Source organism: Chelmon rostratus, chromosome 21, assembly GCF_017976325.1.
Source record: "Chelmon rostratus isolate fCheRos1 chromosome 21, fCheRos1.pri, whole genome shotgun sequence".
NCBI classification, from domain to species: Eukaryota; Metazoa; Chordata; class Actinopteri; order Chaetodontiformes; family Chaetodontidae; genus Chelmon; species Chelmon rostratus.
In genome coordinates, this window is record NC_055678.1 from 9,213,982 (window position 1) to 9,234,968 (window position 20,987).

The 20,987-nt window shown below is 45.3% G+C and overlaps 1 protein-coding gene across 3 annotated transcripts in view; it reads right to left on the bottom strand.

Annotated features, from left to right (window-relative positions):
* The window catches only part of LOC121624755 (adenosine kinase-like), a 109,184-nt gene that overhangs the window by 45,210 nt on the left and 42,987 nt on the right, over nucleotides 1–20,987 (bottom strand). For all 3 annotated transcript variants that reach the window (XM_041962619.1, XM_041962620.1, XM_041962621.1), the window contains 2 exons: nucleotides 14,646–14,818; nucleotides 12,600–12,708 (listed from right to left, as the gene is read on the bottom strand). In XM_041962619.1, the coding sequence (XP_041818553.1) occupies nucleotides 12,600–12,708; nucleotides 14,646–14,818 (282 nt within the window). The remainder of the gene's footprint in view (nucleotides 1–12,599; nucleotides 12,709–14,645; nucleotides 14,819–20,987) is intronic.

Genomic DNA, 20,987 nt, shown 5'->3' on the forward strand with positions numbered 1-20,987 from the left:
GCAACTTTTGAATGAGGTCCTGGAAGAAGATTAATATCCCAAGTGTTTGTAGTGGTTTTAATCCTGAGAGACCATTTATTACAGAAGGAGGACGAGGACCGGAGGGAAACAGCTGTATTTCAAGAGGAACCATCCAGAACTGTGTTCCCTCCTGATATTCATTTGGTGAGGGGATATATACAAGTGCTGTCACAGTTCCATAAGATTACAGCACAGGGAGGACTCATAAACAGAAACACAAATCCCAAACAGGATCTGGCATGTGTGCAACTGCTGAGCAATTTCATATTACAATATGACCTCTTACTCATGCATAATTTTGCTCGCAAAGAAATAAATTACCTTTGCAATTTGGGACACCTCCAAAAAGGCGCTACTGGGTGCCGTTCATCGACAACGCGTCGAGTGATTGCAAACTGAAAGAGAGGCTGAGCCCGGGCGGGATGACCGGGTCGAACACCTCAGCTGAACCGGAAAAAGTGACCACCAACGGTTGAATAGAGTGAGAGTCTGAGAATAAAATGGAGCCCCAGGGGGAAGCAGGCAGAAAGACAGAAATGCCTCCTGTAAACACTGGCTAAGAGTTATTTACTCACAAGGCTAAACATTAAAGCGTCCTCTCATCCTTAATTAAGTCTTGTTTATATTTCCCTACGACGAGTGAGTAATATACATAGGATGTCTAGTTGAGATGCATCAATATTGTCTCCTCAACTGCGCCTGCTACATAATTAATACACACACTGACATGACATGGATATGATATGACAAGGGTATCAGAGGCGAGGAGTTAGAAAAAGAGCGGAGTGAATGCATTTTTCATGAACTGCAGAGCTCCCCAGCCAAAGTTCTAGACATGATGTTTCAGTTTCAGAGACGAAAAGGGGCACGGAGGGCAAGGGAGGCAAATATGTGGCTGTATGAAAACAAACCTGGGATTTCACATGCAACTGCGCTCACACTGATCTGTCCACATCTCCGATCACACATCCAGAGGTCGACTTTGATCGGCCCCGTGCCTCCCTCTTGGCTATCGGATTGTGGGTTCTGCTCAAAAAACTGCAAATGTGATACAGCATCCTCTCATCTTTTTACTTCCACTGATGTCTCAACATCTGATGGGCTGTGGCGTTACTGCAGCTGCTGATACTTAATAAAAGTGAAGGCTGGATTTCTTTAAGGGTAGCATTTTCCATTTCTTTCACCATTTCTCCTCAGATTGGTGTGGCTATAAATAGCCTCAATTTCTAGTTCTGTAGAGAAAAAAACCCCACACAGGTGTAGAGAAGAATTCATTTTGCAGTGTATTTGGACAGGGCTGCTCTGCTCTGCCACTGGGAGAGGGGCCTTACAGGGGCCATTCCTCCTCATTCAGAGCCATTACCACCCCACTGTCACTGTCAGTCTGTCCCCTCACCCATCACAGAGCCCAGAGCAGCCCCGCAGCCCGTCTCAAACCTTACAACTAAATCACATTCTACGCACAAACGGCCGGGGCCGTGCAGCATCCACTGTATCTAATCTAATCTGTCCATCTCCTGTGTCCCTACACATGCACATCAACACATACACACGCACACACACACACACACACACACCCCAAGTCTCTGGGAAGGCAGGCCAACATCTCAGCACCTCAATCATGTACATTTCCGCCGTGTGTGGTGAAACAAGAGTCGGTAATGCAAATCAGAAATCAGGATTTGCCTCCATAATTGGGGCTTTATCAGCTCATTAAGAAACAGGGAGGCATCGCTCAAATGAGCATGCAATATACCCATTAAAACCGCCAAAGGAGAGAGCACTTAGAACATATCAACACGAGTCCTTGGGAGAGAGAGGGAAGCAGCTGTGATTGATAAGGTTACTATCTTGTCAGCTAAAAAAAAACACCTAAGGGAAGCAGCAATTGAACAGAGCAAAATGTTCTCAGGTGGCCCTGATGGCCACTTGGCTGCCCCTCAGTGCTATAATGCCCAACACAAAATGGCACATCTTATTAAAAACTTGACAGATTTATTATTACAGTTGTTTAACCTCTTTATAATCAAATCATGTTAGGGGTTCAAGGAGACTCTCTCCCACTGAATTACAATCATTTTTAGCTTGATTTAAATGCTCACATTGTGGCAGGAATCCAGTTACGCCATGCAGGCAAATTTCCTGTTTACATCCAGCAAAGTTCAGACTCTAGTGTACATGGGGGATATAAAAAAATTACTATGAATCCGGCCACTTTTTACACTTTAAGTCCTCTGCAACCCAATAGGAAGGTGCTTTTCACACATATTGTGTCATAGGGAAATGACAGGGCATAAAGTTGGCATTCCACCCTCCTCTGTTCCACCAGTCAAACCTTTGTGGTACAAACTGTACCGCTAACACTCATAGATCTGACTGGCAGGATACAAATTCATCACTATTAAAGTGAGTGGGCAAAGCCACATTAATCCCACAGCCTCTGCGTGACAGACAGGGAGGGTGACATGCTGGCATATTGTGTTTCATGTACTGTAATTGCTGCAGCTCAGAGTGCTCAGAGGTGAGATCGTAGCGTACAGTACGACGATGAGCGAAGCATGTCATTGGGCCTACGGGGAGAGGACTGTCGTTAGGTACAGGACATTGATGATTGAGTAACACTTTCCTCCTGCTGCAGAGGAAAAACAACCGAACGCCTTCAGCAAAATCAATACGGTTTGAGCTGCCGGAATGCAAATAGCGACTATTCTGGCTGCATGACACGGGATGATGCACCATTACTTATTCTGGCTCCATTCAATGTCATCATTAGCCTTTACAGTGTCAAATCCGCTCAATAAAGGGCATTATTTCCAAAAGGATAAGCGCTGCATTAATCCTTTTATGCTGCTTTCAGCAGGATAGAGTCTCCCATAGATAATATTAATGTGCTGGGTGTCAAGAGTGAGATGGCTAATCCTGATAACTCAGGATGTACAGTCAACTTTGCAGATGGCTATCTGCCCTGGACTAGCACTCCTAATAGGCGCAGGAACAGGATGTGCTTTTAAAGCTGCACTTCCCCAACGTCGTCTTCAAAGAAAACGATAATTTTCAACGGGGCTTTCTGAACTGAGAAGATAAGCCAGAGAACGGGGGAGGACAAAATAAAAATGATGCTCGCCTCAGAGAGGAAAAATAGCTTCCTGATATAGTCCTAGCTCCCTCTTTAAAGCTGACACCTAGAACATACAGTTTATCAATTATACATGAAGCCAGAATCCATCTTCTGTTGGCAGCTTGTTTGGATCCGGCCCGAGCCCTCTCACTGGTGAAATGTGTCTGGGAGCCCCCATCCCTCCTGTCGCCTTTTTCCACTCGCAGCCTGTCCTTAAATCAATCCCTTTTTAGGCCTGAATTTATTTTTACTGTAACAAATCTGTCTTGGCAAATGATGTCACATAAGCGGGGAGAATGACAGCCTGATGTCTATGCGGGGAACATCAACCTTGCTCCAGCAGCCTCCTCCCAAGGTGAGTAATCATGCTGAGGAGCGGTGCAGTGTGTGGATGCCAGCCAGAGTCCAAACAAACCCAGAGTCTGTTGCTCAAGATAAACAAACCAATTAGGGGAAAGGCATGTTATTCCTCAGTTGGTGGGATATTTGCTAGATGGAAAATAATCAATGCATTCTTATTTCCACGGGGTGAAGCTGAAAAGTCCTGAGCAGAATAAAATCTAGGCGGAGAGGGAGAGTAAAATTATTCATTAGAAAAAATAAATAATGGGACTAAACTAGCTACTAGTCATGTAATTAATCCATGCAGGCTCAGTGGAGAGAGGAGAGCACAGAGGGGAAGATTCATCATAGCTTTTCGCCCCTCGCTCCCAGGGATACATGCCCTTCTTGTGTGGATGAGTCAGCTTACATCTTCTGACAATTGAGAGCCAAGGGCTTTGTCAAAAGGAACCACAGTTATTGTTTTGATTGGTTCCCCCTTGTTATGTTGGGAGCGCAAAATGCTTTCAAATGTGATTGCGCCACAGCATCTGAAAATAAGGCACGCAAATATAGAACATCAAAAAGGAAGATGTCTGCTTTTTATTTACAGAGGACAATGATTTGGCACTTTGGCGCTCTCCCTGGCCTCTCCTCCACACTGGAACAAGCAGCCCTATCAGTAATTGCAGGGAGCGGCCCCGTTGGCCAGCCGGAGCATTAGACGACTGGGCTCACGGTGCATGACATTCAAGCTGGCCAATAACGACGGACATGCTAATCAAAGTGGCTCTGGCCTCCCGATCACAGTGCGACTGGAGGACTTTGCCCAGACAGGGTGGATGTGCAGCTGCTCTGGCTGCACTTCCACTCTGCCCCCTCGGGGCCTGGGCACCAGGCTAACCACTGGCACAAGAGTTTAGATGCCGAAAAAAACAGAAGAAGAAGGCAAAAAAAAAAAGGCGGAGGCTAACAACACCACACATGAAAAATAAATCACAGCCAGCTTGTTAGCATGGCAAGGGGAGAGGGAAAGAGGAAGAGGGAGAGACAGAGAGAGGAAGGGGAGGGGAAAAAGAGAACTGGGTTAAGAGATTTAATGTGCTGCTGAAAATCTGACACTTGCCAGAGGTCCAAATGTTCCACCAGAGCAACGGCAGCCCTGCTGGCTAAGTCTCTATAAAGCCTCCAAAGCTGCTTACAATATACACTTGAGAAACAATAGATAAGGTCAGAGTACTAGCCTATGTCTGAGTGGGACCATGTATGAAAAATAAACACTTTTCCAGTGCATGTGCTAACCCCAGACACGCTTACTGGAACACAGAGGTTTTACTGCTGCAGTGAAACTATCTGTCAATTAATGGATTAGAGCAATAATTAGGGTCGTTTAATCTGCATTTGTCAGGCCAATCTCCTGCACAGTCTTTGGTTCGAGCCTTTCAAACTTGAGGTTTTGCAACTTTTTGATTTTTTTACATACTTAGATGTAAAAATCAAGTATTATGATGTCACCTTTGGCTCTAGGATCCAGTGATGGGCATTTTCATCAAATACCCAATAATTAATACAAGAAATAATCCAGACACTAATCGATTACACTAATCATTATCTATGCATACGCTTATTCACTATCTTGTCAAGAGCTGGATGAGAAGAGAGATTCCACTCTCATATCTGTCCACTGAATATAAAGCTACAGCCAGGATACGGTTAGCTTAGCTTAGCATAAAGACTGGGCACAGGGGGAAACAGCTAGCCTTGAATCGGCTAAGGAGTAATGTGTAGTACGTGGATCTTGACTCAGGATTGATGTTTGGTCAGATTTTTGTGGAATTTAGTTCCTGCTTGGATGATCTGCCAGCAACAATGGAAACAACTTAACTGAGAGGTAATTACACACTGCAAATCCCCTCAATGGCTACCTCAGAACCAATGCCGGCAATAAATAGCATCAAAATTGAGGTGTAATATCATGAAAATCTTGAGGATTATAACTTAAATTAATGAATTATCAAATCCTTACAGAATATTATATTATCCTCAGAAGTCATTAGTCTCCTTTAAAAAGGGAGAGGAAAAAAATTACTGGCAGTTTACAATGGATCCAGGCCAAACTGGCAGAAGGAAGATATGCACAGGCTTATTACAGACCATAAACAAATTACAACGACATAAAAGGGAAAAATGAAACCTTGCAGAAGGAAACAATTCTCAAAGAACAGTGTCCAGCATCTGCTGCACAGAGATGCACATCTGTGGTGATTCTTTGTAGGCCGCTTTCAGGAACTGTCAAGCTGACCCGAGTGCTGCGGATGGTTTGCGGTGAGGAGAATATTCCAGCAATATTTATTCAGTTGAGGCTTTATGCTCCAGCGTGATAATATAACAGTGTCTGACACTTAACTCAACTCACTATCTTTGCCCAGGAGACACACTATCCTAAAGCGTCTGCGGTTTCATCATGTGAATCTTAATCAGATACTTAGCCAGTAGAGCAGGTTTTTACTCTCCCTGGTGAGAGTATCAACACATGGCCATCAGGCACAATTCACGGCCGCAAAGTGGCTATTTATTTTCTGCTCAGCATTACTTGACAAATAATTACTCAGTCTATTCAATTAAGCTGTGGAACTCGCACAAATGGCCACAACATCCCAGTGTAGGACTGAAACATTATTCTACACTTTACAACTTGGTCTCATGAATACAAAGGCACACACACACACACACATGCCGGGTGCTTTGATGCAGAGGGAGCGAAAGGACAAGGTGATGGAAAGTAGAAATATCATTAAGTCTGAACTATTTCATCCCTTTTACAGCAAGGCAGAGGAAAACAGACTTGTTGCCGGTGGAGCAGATGCACACAGTAATCCAGGGTGAAAGGACATGGTGTTTTCCCTGCTGAAGAAGAAAAACTGTTTTTACAAGGTAACGTGGGTGTACAAGGAGAAAGTCACTGCATGCTGGCAGAGTAATATGGACTACAGCCTGGACGCCTGCCAGAGTCCAAAAATGTTGCCCCCCAAGAGGCAATTACTCAAGATACAGTGGATTAAAGCATTTTTTTCCCTGTTGTTGTTCAAATTAGGATGCTGGAAATAAAGACTCCCAAAATAAAGCCAGCAGAGCCCTGCCAACTTTTAAGTATTTCCACACACATTTCTAACAAAAAATAAATAAAAATAAAACACACAAATACACAAATCTAAACCAAAATAGATGCCATTCAGCGAGATTAGAACTCCTCCTCGATAATAACAGAATGAGGTGAACCCTGACATCCCGTCAACTTCCTCCACAATCCAACAATTACACAATTTCAAAACATAGCTGCTTTTGCAGAGCTTACTGTGTTTATATTGCAGATAATAAAATAAATGAATGCAACAATCAATAGTCGGGCCATAATGTAGATATGTTAAGGTACTTGTATATTAATTTTGTGTTACTTCATACTTGTACTCTGCGGCATTTCAAAGGGAAATACTGTAGATCTGTAGATAGATTTGACAGAGTGTATACGATTATCTTGTAAAATATGACGCACTGTTATAGAGTATCAACAGTTTATGATACAACCCTGATTCCAATAAAAGTTGTCATTGATTTTTGTAAATATCTGCTGATTCTGAATTTGATGCAGCAACATGTTTCAAACAAGTTGGGACAGGAGCAACAAAAGACTGGGAAAATGGTGAAATGCTCCATAAACACCTGTTTGGAACATTCCACAGGTAAACAGGTTGATTGGTAACAGGTAATAGCATCATGATTGGGTATGAAAGGAGCATCCTGGAAAGGCTCAGTCGCTCACAAGCGAGGATGAAGCGAGGTTCACCACTTTGTGAACACATGAGTGCATAAAGGAGATTAATACATGGGGTCAGGGACACTTTGTAGTCAGTAACCACAGTTTGTTTGCAAATGACTGCATTTTCTTCTCAACTTTTCTGGAATCAGGGTTGAAAATTAAGTTAGCTACATCTCGACCAGCGATATTAAAAATGTAAGTAATAATAATCAGTACTAAAATACTGTGCAATGGACCAATCTGCATAAAGAGTGCTTTTACATTTAAAGCTTAAGTAGATTTTGCTGACAATATTCTCAACTTAAACCTATTGTGTGAAGGATTCCACATTTCTGTGTTTGCCTCCAAATGGTTACAGTAAAGACACCGTAGGACAGTAAAATGAACGGACTGAAGATGACACAAACTGCACCAATTTACTCCAGAGCTGTGTCCGAAATCACTCTCTCATTCCCTAATTCACGACTCACTGTATCATCAAGAGCTTACTTCATAGAGAGCAGTAAATTCAGATTTCAGACACCATCATCAGTTTGCATCATCACTGATGGCTGTCGCGTCATACAACTTTTAATTTTCACATCTATAAAACATGACGCATTGTGGGATCATTAGAGAAATGCAGTTTACATGCCATGGACACTACGTTTGTCGCTCCATTGTTGGAGTGTTTTGAGAGCACTACAGATGCAACAATCCCATAAATCATTCACCAAATGCTGGACTTTCACTTTTAATGGAGAGTGTTTACAGTGTGATGTTGCTGCTGTTACTTATGCAAAACATCTGAAATCTTCTTCCACCTTGACGTGAAGAAGTAAAGCCAAATAAGGAGCCAGGATAATTGTAAACAAGCTAAATAAATCCCACAGACAAGTGAAAGCCACAGGATGTCTCCGCAGTCAGCGTCGTTTGGCCTCTCCACCCTAATTTGCCACGCTCCGCCCACTCAGGCCTGCAGGGCTGCGGAGCTGGCTGATCCTCCAGCAGGGCCGGGCCAGCCAATACGTCCCACTGGCACGGGACGCCCCGCCGAGAGCCAATCACCAAGCCCGCACTCCTGACAGCTCATTACCACTCAATTAGGCAGGTGCACCTCCACGCACAGCCTTCTGACAAATACAGGCCTCCCAGATGCATGTTTAACATTCGAGAGAATTATATAGTGACAGCAAACACTAAACGCCTCACCCTTATCACTTGATTGCCTCAAGATTTAAATCCTATAATTGGCCCAGGCCAGCGGGAGAAAAAAAAAAATAAGCCAATAAATATGATGCAGTCGGCTTGTAATTGAACAATTATGAATTCATATTCATAAGATGCTTGCTGGCAATTACAAAATGCCATCTGATTAGGCACAATTTGAAATGACATTGTTCCATGCTAAAGACACTGTGGTGTCAGCCTAATAAAGAGAAGACACATCATAGCAGTTGCTCGCCCACCGACATGACCTCCAGAGACGGGAGACATGCTGACACAGTGGCTTGGCCGGTGACGGACGGGACTTGGCACCCATTGCTCTTTGTCCCCTAAACCTACTGCTCGCGCTCACTCGCACAGAAAAATAACACCACCGAGGGTTGACTTTCAAATTTTTAACACCAGTGGGCACAGATTGTGCACATAACAAAACACAAGCAAGGCGAAAAAATGTTGATCCCTTGAGAACAGATTCTAATCAAGATGAAATGATTTACAAATCTATTTAATAAGGCTTGCCAGAAGTCAAACTTGGCATGTAAATGCGGTGGGGATTAAATTTCATCGGCAACCAAGACTGTAACTGATCGCCTGCAGACAAAGGGGGAGCCTGCCAGTTTTTTTTCTCCCCCCTCCACTTCTCTTCCCTCCCTCTTTCTCTCCACCGCCTGCATTTTGCCTCGTGATCCCTCCCTGGCTATGTGGAAGGACAGGGGCAGTGCAGAGTGGTGCAGTACAGAGTGGAGAGGAAGGGGAGAAAAGACAGAAAAAGGAGAGGAGGGAGGATATGGAGACAGAGGAAGGGAGGAATACTGGAGATAAAGAGCAGCGGTGAGAGGGAGAGTAGGGTGAGAGAGGAGGATAGAAAAGAAGGACAGAGCGAGAGGGAGCTCAAGGTCAGCGTGAGGACAGTGTGGTCCTCTGAGTTGGACAGAGACACAGCCGCAGTCACCTCTGTGCTAATCAGCCCTTCGGCTGGCTGATGAGATGTCAGCTAGTTGTGAGTGTGCGTGTGTGTGTGTGTGTGTGTGTGTGTGTGTGTGTGTGTGTGTGTGTGTGTGTGAGTGTGTGTGTGTGTGTGTGGAAAACCTCTCCCTTCGCCTTTTTGGCTGCAAATTGCAGGGGCTGGTGGGGCGGAGTAACAATGCGTGTGTGCATATAAGTGTGCATGTGTGCCACTCTGGAGTGTAAGCAGACTGACGTGCTGCTTGTGGTGCCAGTATTGCGCTTTTTTTTTTTCCCCCACTGCTTTTGCCCTCCCCTTCGCCTCCTCTCCTTGCATATTATGCTACGGTGACTGAAGCTGAACTCAGCTTTCCCCTGCAGTGAGGGCAAGAATACAACTGCCAATTAATGCTATATGCAGTGTGCCAGTGTTAACAGTGTGAGGCTTTCCTCTTCAAGTTGCTGCGCCGTTTGAAAAAAGAAAAACGGCGGGCTAGCAGTTTTCCTCAGGTGTGGCTAACCTCTTGCAGGCTAACGGGGACTGCGCCATTAGCTCAGGGCGTAAACGAAACAGCGCGCACAGCTGTGATCGGGTTTGTGACCTAACAGCACTGCAGCTTGTGTCTCATTGGGTGAGTTTTGTGTATCAGGCCAGTTGGCAGAGGCGAGCGTCTCCTCCGTCTATCCTTGGGTTATTTCTGACCATCTGTGCCCAGTCATTAACAGGCCTTTTCACAGTCAATTGTCTTGTTCGTCTCCCCTCTTCTTCGTTTCTGTTCCTTACCCCGTGCATGACCACGAGATGCACCAACTGCTTTCTTTTTTTCCTGAATGTAAATGGCATAAGTTAGGAGGGGCTATTTTATTAGCCGGGGCTAAGGAGAGCTGTGGAGCCATAGGTTAATTCAAAGTGGCATCATGGAGGATGCATCAAGCAGTGGAGATCAAATTACAGGGCAAAGCGCTCAGTGGTAAGAAAAACAAGCCAGTGGTATGCTGCAGAATGTGTGCGTGCACGCTATGTGTGTTTAGCAGCAAGTGTATGTGTGTCTGACTGGAGAAGGGGGGGCAAAGGAGACAGCAAAAGGAGAAGAGGAAGAGGAGGGGGGTGTCCATAGAGGGCCAAGGGGGATGGGGATGGAAGGAAAGAGGGAGCGGAGGGAAGGAGGGGGGAGATGAGGCTAACTGGGCCAGCACGCACACATCACCCCCACCAATTAGAGTCACTCATCTCCCCTTCACACAATACATCACCCTCCATTTCTGATGTTTACAATCGTTGGGGAAAGAAATAACTGTAAACATCACTGCAGCAGCGATGGCATTCAACAACACCAACAAAAAAAAAAAAGAAAAGAAGAGAAATCCTCTGCCTGAAATGCGTTTAGCCATTCCTTCTTCCCCCTCACGCCTTTGTTATTGGTCTTTGTGCAATGATTTGCCTAAGGACCCAGATTTCCTAGCAACAGCCTGCCACCAAACATTTGGCAGGAGTTCAACATTCTCTCTCTTTGTGAGAAATGGCAGTGCTGCCTCCCTGCTCTGCGTCTGCCACCAGCCCTGCTGCTGCCGCCGCTGCTGCTGGATGAGCCAGACTGGCTGCAAGAGCCCTCTAATAATTCTGTTTTCATCCAATCACACCACATAGTAGCAGGCACCTTGAGAGCCTCTGCCAGGAATCATCAATCACCTCTTTAACACACATGCTCCGACAAACACAGGCGCACGTGCGAGCAAATAACATGCTAACATACACACATGCGCGCTTTTTCGGTAATTACATTTACAGATTAGAGTGTACAAGACTGCGTATACCGCCCAGCAGCCGTTTAATGAAAATCAACAAAGCACATTAATACGTGGCAGAGGTTGGTACAGTGAGAGAGGAAGAGAGAGGGAGAAAATGTACAATCTGGCTGTAAATTGGGTAAATACATCTGAGTGCTCTCGACAAGGTTAATGGAGAGAGGAGGCCTTAGTGAACGCCGGTCTAGACACGCCACACAGTATTAAGTGGGAATAGCTGTGGCAGTGTATCTGGCTAAGTACTTTAGAAGTGCGAATGGGACTCTAATAAAGCGAATGATCCCCCTGTTTTGACAAAGAGGCCCAGGAGGGACGCTGGAAACGACGTTTGAGATTCCAAGCACTGACAAACACCCATTTGTGGCCCTTCTATCCCCCCTCAAATCCCACGGAAGCTTTTCCCTGCGCGCAAGACTGTCGGATGTGGGCAAAACCCAACTGCCAATTTGCAGAGGATGTGCCGTGTTTGCTAATGCGAAGCAGAGGCTAAAAATGAGACCACACAAACTCTGGAGGATGGACCGACTGATCTGCTTTCTGGCACAAGCACTGACAGCTCTTTTTTTTTTTTTTGGTGTTTGTTTCTGCGACTGGGCGGCTAATTATGAAACCTCTGTCATTATTGGACTACAGTGCACTCGTGTTTAGAGGGCTTGTGGGCAACAGGGGGAGCATTGTGAATTTCACTCAGGACAAGGAGTGCGTTGATGGCTCGGCTGTAATGCTGATTTATGCCGATAATGAACTGCTTAAAGACGTGGAATGCGGTGCAATTTCATGGCTATCATCTTGACTCGAGATGAGAGAAAATGTTGATCTGCCAGAATTAAACATAATCCCGAACAGTGAAACACGAGCAGGCCATCCTACTCCAGGAGCTGTAAGTTAAGACATTACCTCAGTGGTGCAGCTTGAGTGTGTGTGTGTGTGTGTGTGTGTGTGTGTGTGAATGTCTAAGCGCACATCTGTCCTCCTCAATCTGTGACTGTGTGTGTTTTATCTGTAAGGGGAAGACTGTGTAGGAGGGGGTAAAGCAGAATGAACTCGAATAATCAATTTTCACACTTTCACAGCACCTGTTGGCTTGTCTTCACGTAAAAAGAAATGAATGAATGCATTACATGTAGAACAATTTCACACTGTGCTGCAGCTTCGTGCACAAAGACGAGGGGAAAATAGAGAGAATGGAGCTGTATTGTCTCAATAGGTAACATAGCTCATTTCACTCTACAAAGGATGAATGGCTATATTGACAATGCAGAAGGCGCACGGAGGCATTTTCTGAATAAAGCCTCTTAACATTTTGTCCTCTTCTGGCAATAGAGTTGGGGAACAGTCATTTTGAATGTAGAGGGTCTCACTTACCGCAATATAATAGACCTTGGCTTTCTTCACCAGCTCCCAGTTGCTGTCCAAGTCCAGGTGTTTTTCCTTTTTGTAGCAGTTTGCCGCTGCCAGGTTAGCAACAAGGGACCTGCCGAGACAGACCCCATAAATCTTCTGCCTCGCTTATCATCCATCTTAATTTTGTCTCAAAAATATCCCTAAAAACACCCGGGCCCCAGACTTTCCTTTGTTCTTTCATGATATAAAAGGATGATAATGCTTTCTTAGAATGTCTGCACCAAGGTGAAATCTTCCTGATTTTTTTCATTCCTTAAAAAAGGGGTTATCTCACACACCAAAAAAAGGAGAGACTGAAATAAGCAGAGGGATTTTCAAGGCCAAGAATGAGCCACCTTTAAATTATTCATATTATCATATCACCTGAATAGTGGTCCGCTGTTAACAAAGGTGGAAAAACAACTGAAACACATGACTAAAATGAACACTGCAGTTGAGTAGTGAGTTGTGGGAGCTGGAAAGTGAAGCAGGTGGCATTATCTTAACATAGCTCATTAGCCAGTCCTCGTGTGCTGTCGCTTTATGAGCAGCCATCAAAATGAGTGCAACCATCATCGCTACTTAGGGGGAAACTGTTCGGCGACCATATGATAGAAGGGTGCTGCTGCTGGGAGAGATCTGTCCTCACGTGGTGAGAAAAAACTGCTCGCCATGGTTAGCATGGTGAGCTAAGCGCATCCATATCCAGCCGCTTGTCTTCTCAGGCTGTGTATGCCCCAACCCACATTCGCCTAAATGAAGCCACCAAAACTATTTCTAATAAACACATATAAGTAACCATTTGCTTATGGAGCTCAATGCTCAGTGGTATGATAGGAAGAACTAGGGTTACCTTATAGACCAAGTTCAGGGGAAAATTAGCTACACATGTCCATTTAATACATCATACCTAACTGCGCAGGCTAACGACATTTCATCATAGTTAAGTTGTGTAAACACCTTATACTCAGATGCTTAATTATTTAAATATTATCACAATTTATCACAAAATAACAGAAAATTGGTCACAAATTCTTGCAAGTTTTACTTCAGAAAAATAAGGATGAAAAAGAAGTCTTGTTGGACTCTGATCCTGGAGGGACTGACTGAACCTTTGATTGCCTAAAATACAACGATTCAACACACAGTATCTTTACAGACTGGAACTCAGATAGTCAGATTTAGTAATGGAGGTTTTTTTCTTTGAAGACTTGCACTAATCAAAGCCTGGGAGCTGCGACATACTGGCTCCCAATCCTTCAAAGCCATCACCCTTCCAATCTGGCCCTGCCGGCGACCTTTCCTCTGGCCTCCTGAGCTGTCTGTTAAACACCTGTAAGAAATATTACAGAGCTCGTCTCCCTGAGCACGGCACCTGACCTTTTCAGGTGTCAGAGCCCACATCAAACAAGCCCACTAAGACCATTCAGCGGGGCCGGCTCCCGGGGCGGTCGAGGTCCAGCCGTTGACTGACTGACAACAGCAGTAGCGGCGGATGAAGGGCTGCAGAGGAGGGGAGTGTTTAGAGAAGGAGGTTATTGATCCACACTTGGTCTATCATGAACTGGAGCCCTCACTGTTACTGATATACTGTATGTGTGTGTGTGTGTGTGTGTGTGTGTGTGTGTGTGTGTGTGTGCGCAGGCTTTGACCTCTGCTGTCTCAGACGTGCTGATGATGATGCTAGCGTGAGAGTCGCCAGAGACGCTAAAGCCCCTTTTACAGCCAGGAAGGCTGACAGGTGAGAGCTGGGATAGCCCAGCCATCTCACAACACATTGCTACTGTCAGCCTATAGATGGATGACAACCCACTGGGGCGGCAGAGACTGAGTGGGGGCCTGGAAAAAACACACTCAAGCTGTTCTTTTTCCTTTTGATGTGTGAGCCGAGCCATGATTCCCTGTTATGACTTCCAGCCCCGAGGAGTCAACTGCCTGTCCGGGGATGTAAAAACGAAACAAACGGACTATTTGGAATCTGGGATAGAGGGTCGTTTCTTGGTCAGGGGTGAGTAAAAGGTGGCTAACCTATTGTCCCCGGTGATACAGGCCGCGCAGGTACCAGTCGGCTCCTCGTTCTGTTCGTAGTAATGTGCGTCGACGTGGGCTTCTTCGGCCTTCTTCTTCAGGATCTCCCCAAAGCGGTCGGTACCGATGCACCCGAAGAAGGTAGCCACCTTGTGGGGTTTCTGGATCATCCACTAAGAAAGAGAGAGAAAAAAAAAAACAGCAGCTACAGTGAGCTTAGTTTACAAAATATAAGTCTGTTTGAAGGGTCAAGTTCAGCTAAGGCAGATGGCATACAAACTGTAGCTTCACAGCAAACATACTGCTTGTGATATATGAGGGCTGTGAGCTGTCGTAAACAACCCGAGACCATTTCCACTCAACATAGAGGCACTATTCTCATCCAAGCACTCCCTCTTCCCTGTGTGCTAAAAACAGTCTCATCTCCTTATTTACACAAACCCCATAATTCAAGGCTCCATCCTACTTATGCAAACACAGACTCTGTGTGAGTGAGAGAGTGTGTACCTGCTACCGCAGGACACTCCCCGAACTGCTCGTCGGCCATTTTTTGGACTCGACAGTCCTGATGTACTCAGTGACTTTTACTTGATGGAGGCGGCGGCGGTGGGGGTGCTCAAATTCTACAGCGCTCAGGTTTAACCTCCAAAGATTTATTGACGTACAGTACGTGCTGCTGTTTGCTCATTTTATTGCAGCCTCCTGTTTTGTTGCTGACGGGGGCCCCTTGTGAATGAGATGTTGCTGCTTTTGGGGATGACCTGTATATGTGTGAAATTAATCATTTCACGCGACCAAATAGCATCTCGGCGGGGGAAGAAAAAAGCATTTTCATCACCCATCCAGAGATGCTCTCCCCTGTTATTTTGCCCCTCCTCCTCCCCAGGTAACTAGTTCAGATGGAAAACATAAAAAAAAAAATCAAATCGAAAAATAAATAAATAAAAATTCATTACTTTAAGCAAGGGTCAGGTGCGTTTGCAAACCGCGGCTGATCTGGGATGGTTTTGTGGCTTTTAACTGGTAAAACATCAGGCTGCATAATAATCATTATTTTCACTATCCATTAAGTCCTTTGTTTTTGTGTGAAAAATTCCCTATCATAATTTCCCATAGATGACATCAAACTGCATGTTTGTACCAACAACTCAGAAATACTCAATTTAGAAGGAAATAAAGAAAGAAGAGTGACAAATCCTCATGTTTAGTAGTAGCTGCAAACAGCTTTTTGCTTCGTAAATGACAAACTATTACCTGATTATCAAAATAAATGTCATTTGATTTTCTGATAGACCGGTCAGTTGATCAACCCATCCTTTCAGCACTAGTGCCAGCAAAATGAACAGTAACGCCACATATGCCTGCTGCATCTTGGTCCATGAGTGGTCCCTACCATGTGTCATTTTGAGTCATGGTTCAGTCATTCAGCTGTGTACCCCCACCCCTCCCCACCTGGCTGAAATACACACTAACATGTACAAACGCGCACGCGCAAATCCACAGCGAAAGCCGACAGAAGCGAGCTCTTCTTCCCTAACCGCTTGCTGCAGGCACCTCACACTTATCAAGGTCACTGGCTCGGGTACACGTCAAGTCCTATCTGATTTTCCCTTCGCCGTGATGAGCTCTGAATCCAAGGTTAGGAGCTGCGGGCTGTAAATAATGACAGCGCGGCCCCTCCATTTGCAGGCCTCTCAGGTGGGAATAGAGAGGGCCACTCAGGGGCCCCTGTCCCTCTGATGACAGCGTGGTGAATCACAGTGGAACCACCGACCTCGCAACCATACCCCGCCCCACCACCACCACCACCTCCATCTGAACTCTCCTGCCTCTTCCACCTCCTCTCCCTCTCCCTCTGACCGTCGGCTGTACTCTCACTGCCAGCTCAGCTTGTCATTTTACAGGGTCATTAACAGACGCACATACACACTAGCGTGCATGAGTACACAGTGCACCCACGCAGGGAAACGGCTGATACACACACACGCACACAGAGAAATCCTCTCTAGTGCCACAGCATCAAAACTCCCTTCCTTCCTAAAAAAAAAACCCACCCCTGCTTTTGCCAGAAGCTGCTCTCCTACTCCAATAAACACAAAGCAGCAATAGATAAGAAGAAATGTCTTCATTATGAACATGTAAAAAAATGTATCTTGCAGGGCTTTTTTTTCCCTCCTCTGTGCTGCACAGGAGCGAGGAGTTATATCAATTCATTTCCATCCCTGGCACCCTGCAGACAATCCCTCTCCATTCCCAGATTATGTGAGATAATACCTCCATTATGACAAAAGCGCTATTCGCGGGGTTGCAGAGAGGTCAACCAACCCTGTGCTGGGTATTCATGCTTAGTCACATCCCAATTATACCGCAGTGGCAGAGGCAGAAATTGGCAAATGTACATCAAGGCGCTTCATTACTGAGGGCCGCTCCAGTGAAATTAAGCAGCAGATGAGACAGAGTGAGATTTGCCCCCAGGCGGCATGTTAGAAAGAGAGAGAGAGGGAGGAAGAGAGAGAGGGAGAGGAGGTTGGGAAGAAACAGGGAAGCTGAATTAACAGATTTTTCTGAAGGTGCTTGGAGCTTGTATCATGCACAGCAGCTCATGTATATTTACTTAACTAGGGAGAACGCCGGTCCCCAAAGATTAATAAGTTCCCATGGTGCACAACAGCGAACGATCTCTAGGTGCGTTTAGATACGGAAGGGAAACCTAATACAAACAAGCGAGAAAAATATCCCTGAAAAGCAGGGGGTAACATGCTGCACGGGCGCACTCGCTGAAGGCAAAGAGATGATAAGTATGCATTATGTTAACTGGAGAATACGTCTGGCGTCTCTTTCTGTTTGGCTTCCATTTATCCAAATAGTCTCACCCACCCGACGCTGGCCCCCGGGGGCCCCCAGATAGCTATTAATTATGACATCTCATGGTTGCAAGGAGCCCCACTTGGGGAGCTGACCCGGGCCTGCTCCTCAACATCCAGCAGCTGCCACTCTTCACTACAGCGGCAGCCGCTTCGCGTGGCAGCTTCCAGGAGGGCAATTACACAGCCCAGATGAGATGAGGCGGCTGAATGTTTGGGACTTGAGCGCTCAGACTGCCATTAGCACTATAAGCTATTACATTCCCTCTTCTTCAGCTTTTTTTTTTTTGCTCCCCTCCCTTTTTCCGTCTCCTCGCTCACTTGCTGCTGTATATTGATGAAGTGGTAATGGGACCTTCTAGTTAGATATTCCTCCTGTAAAAACATTGTCTTGTTTCTAGTCTCCCTCAGGGGTCAATGTATTCTCCCGGAGTTGCTGGGAATCATTTCTGCTCTATTAATGATGCAATTCCAATGCAATTCAGATCTACTGAAGACGCTGCACAGTGGGCTTTTGTGGGGAGTTGATAGATGACGCTGTGCGTTATCCTGCAGCTTGACAACAAAGTGGCGCCTTCTGCACATCACCGGGAAGCTGGTTGGCCGTCACTCCAGTTTCCACCCTCTCGCAGTGCTCAGTTCATCCTTAAAACAAGGACAGAGGAGAAGTCTCCATTCTCCTCCCTTCACCTCACCAGCGGGGTCCTCTTGAGAAGAACATGTCCGTGCCTAATGATGGTCACATTAATTATAGGCTTATCAACTCCGGCAAAAATTCAATAGGGCTATTTATAGAGGCCTAAAATAGCAGAGGGTGAGGGTGCAGCACGCCGGGGTGGCCTGTAACAGCCTGCTCTCGCTCCACAGCCTGTCTTTTAGAGCCAGAGGTGGAGGCTGATATCCGTGTTTCTTTTTACTGTGCAGTTAAAACAACTAGCAAACATCTGTCCATCAGGACCTGTCATGGCGAGCGCTTTTATATAAAGCACGGCGGAGCGGAGGGCCTTCACCACAAGCGCTGACATTGATGAGGTCTGGCAGCTTCCATTAAATCACTCTTTCCTGTAAAGTGCCGGGCATCAAAGCAACCGGCCGAGGATTTTTCACTCAATCAGGTAACACACAAGCCACCCCCCGCCTCCTCCCTTGTCCTCTCAGGGGCTGGAGCCTTCTGGTCAATAACTCCAATCAGTTCAATTTCATGCACAGTTAGCCATGTTGGGGTGCTAGGGCACTGCTCGCGTTGGGGTTGCATATGTTGTCGTTGCTGTTGTTGTTTTTCTTTAATTTTTTCTCGTCCCCGGGAGGGTTGATAAGTGGGGTGGGGACCCGTACTGTGTAAAAGTGGAGACTAGCCAGGGCTAGCATGGTTGTTTTAACTCTGCCTCACCAAAGCGGGCTCCCTGCCAAGCCATTAAAAGTCTCTGTGCTCTGCTTCAGTGACACAGCTAAAAGAATAGAGAGCAGACGAGGGGGAGAGCTGTAAATGATCAACACGATAATGAGCTGATTATCAGTCAAAGGCATGGATAAGCTCTCTCTCCAGTAATTTCCTTTCAGATCAGTCAACCACATTCTCCTCTCTGCAATCAACACTCAAAGGGGAGGCATAGCGTGTAGCCTGATGGGAATCCGGCCCAATATCAGCTTCAAATATCCAGATCCTCGTTGTCTTCAGATCAGTTCCTGGCTCGTCCCTTGCTGACACAACAGCATGGTGGGGAGGCTTGTGTATCACGACTCGAGTCTGCCTTTGTAATGGTTGTTTCACAGTTGCTGTGCAGCTTTGTGCTCTGGCTGCAGGACAATATAAAGCTGACTGATTTTCTAATGATGTTCAAATATATTGTACAATGTGCAGGTATTCCCTACTGTTTTGGCTCTACTTCAGCATTACATTTGACCCACGCATCAGCTTTTCCCATCAAATCAAACTGATCCTGATGTCCCATTGGTTAACACTTCAATCCCTCGCTGTGCTACGTCTCACCACAACAACCTGTTTGAAGTAATGATACAATTTCATGTATCATTAAGTGTGTCTGAGGATGTTCCCTGTTTTCATCCATACTGAGTTAACAACACAGGGATTTGTGCCAGTGCAACCAGATGAAGATGGGGATTCATTTCCTCATTAGTTTGTTATTTTGCATTAAAATATTGGGCAAATGCAAATCAATTTGCGTTTCCATCATTCCATCATTACTGTTACGCTAATAGACTCGACGCCACAACAAGATTACATAATTAATTGAGGACCAGTAACTTTGATGATGGCTTTTCAGTGCTGATTCCCACTTAAGATGGCATTTGTATTATGCATGTGATCTATGTCGCATTTTGAAATCGCCCACTGGGAATAGAGAGGGGGGTCGACGTGCAACATGTCAGGTTCATAGACAGACATTTCACCTCCGCTCTTTATATTCTTAATTCTTGGGGATTTCTGACAGTGGAATGTACCAAAAGGAAGTGGCACCAAAATCAGAGACGCCAGGGAACCCCTCAAATATAACCCTCTCTAAAAAAAATGGGATGCTGCGTAAAACATAAATAAAAAGAGAATAAAATCATTTGCAAACAAACTGTGGTTACTGACAACAGTTTTACAAAGTGTTCCTGAGCCTGTGTAGTAATCTCCTTTATACAATCATGTGTTCACAAAGTGGTGAACCTCGCTCCATCCTCGCTTGTAAACAACTGAGCCTTTCCAGGATGCTCCTTTCATACCCAATCATGCTATCATAATAGCAGAATAAGCAGATATTTACAGAAATAAATGAAGTTGATGAAGCAAAACATTAAATATATTGTCTTTGTACTATTTTCAATTGAGCATATGTCAAAAAATATTAGCAAATGATCACATTCTGTTTTATTTATGTTTTACACAGCAACTTATGGGTTGTATTTTCCACATCTAGTATTCATAAAAACATTATTTGGTAATTTCTTTTTTTTCCATCCTGTAAATACGTACATGGAAATATTGTTTTATTTTGGAGTCAATATGAACAGTACAGAGCCAACACCATAACCATAAAGGTGTCACTGTCTAAATGCATATGGACTGCACTGTACATGGTGTCAGCCATATTTAAAACCCAACACATAAGAAAAGCCACAACAGAACAGGGAGAGGATGCCTCGAGTGAGAAGGAAATAAACAGTGTGTCTATACTAGACACTGGTACACTACCCCAGGGGAGTGATGTTAGACAAACACCAAAACAAACGAAGGCAGCTTGCGTGTCCGCATACACGTGTGTCACAGACGGGGCGGCGGGCGGGGAGGTGACAGCTCCGAGGAACAGACCCCGATGATAAGCATCAAACTCAGACGACGCGCTGACACACTCCATAGGTTCTGATGTTAAACACGACAAGAATGTCCCCGACAGTATCTCTGCACCCTCTTCAGAGAGCTATCAAAGGGCAAGTTCAGTGAGCGCACAAAATAAACCCCTCCACACGCGCA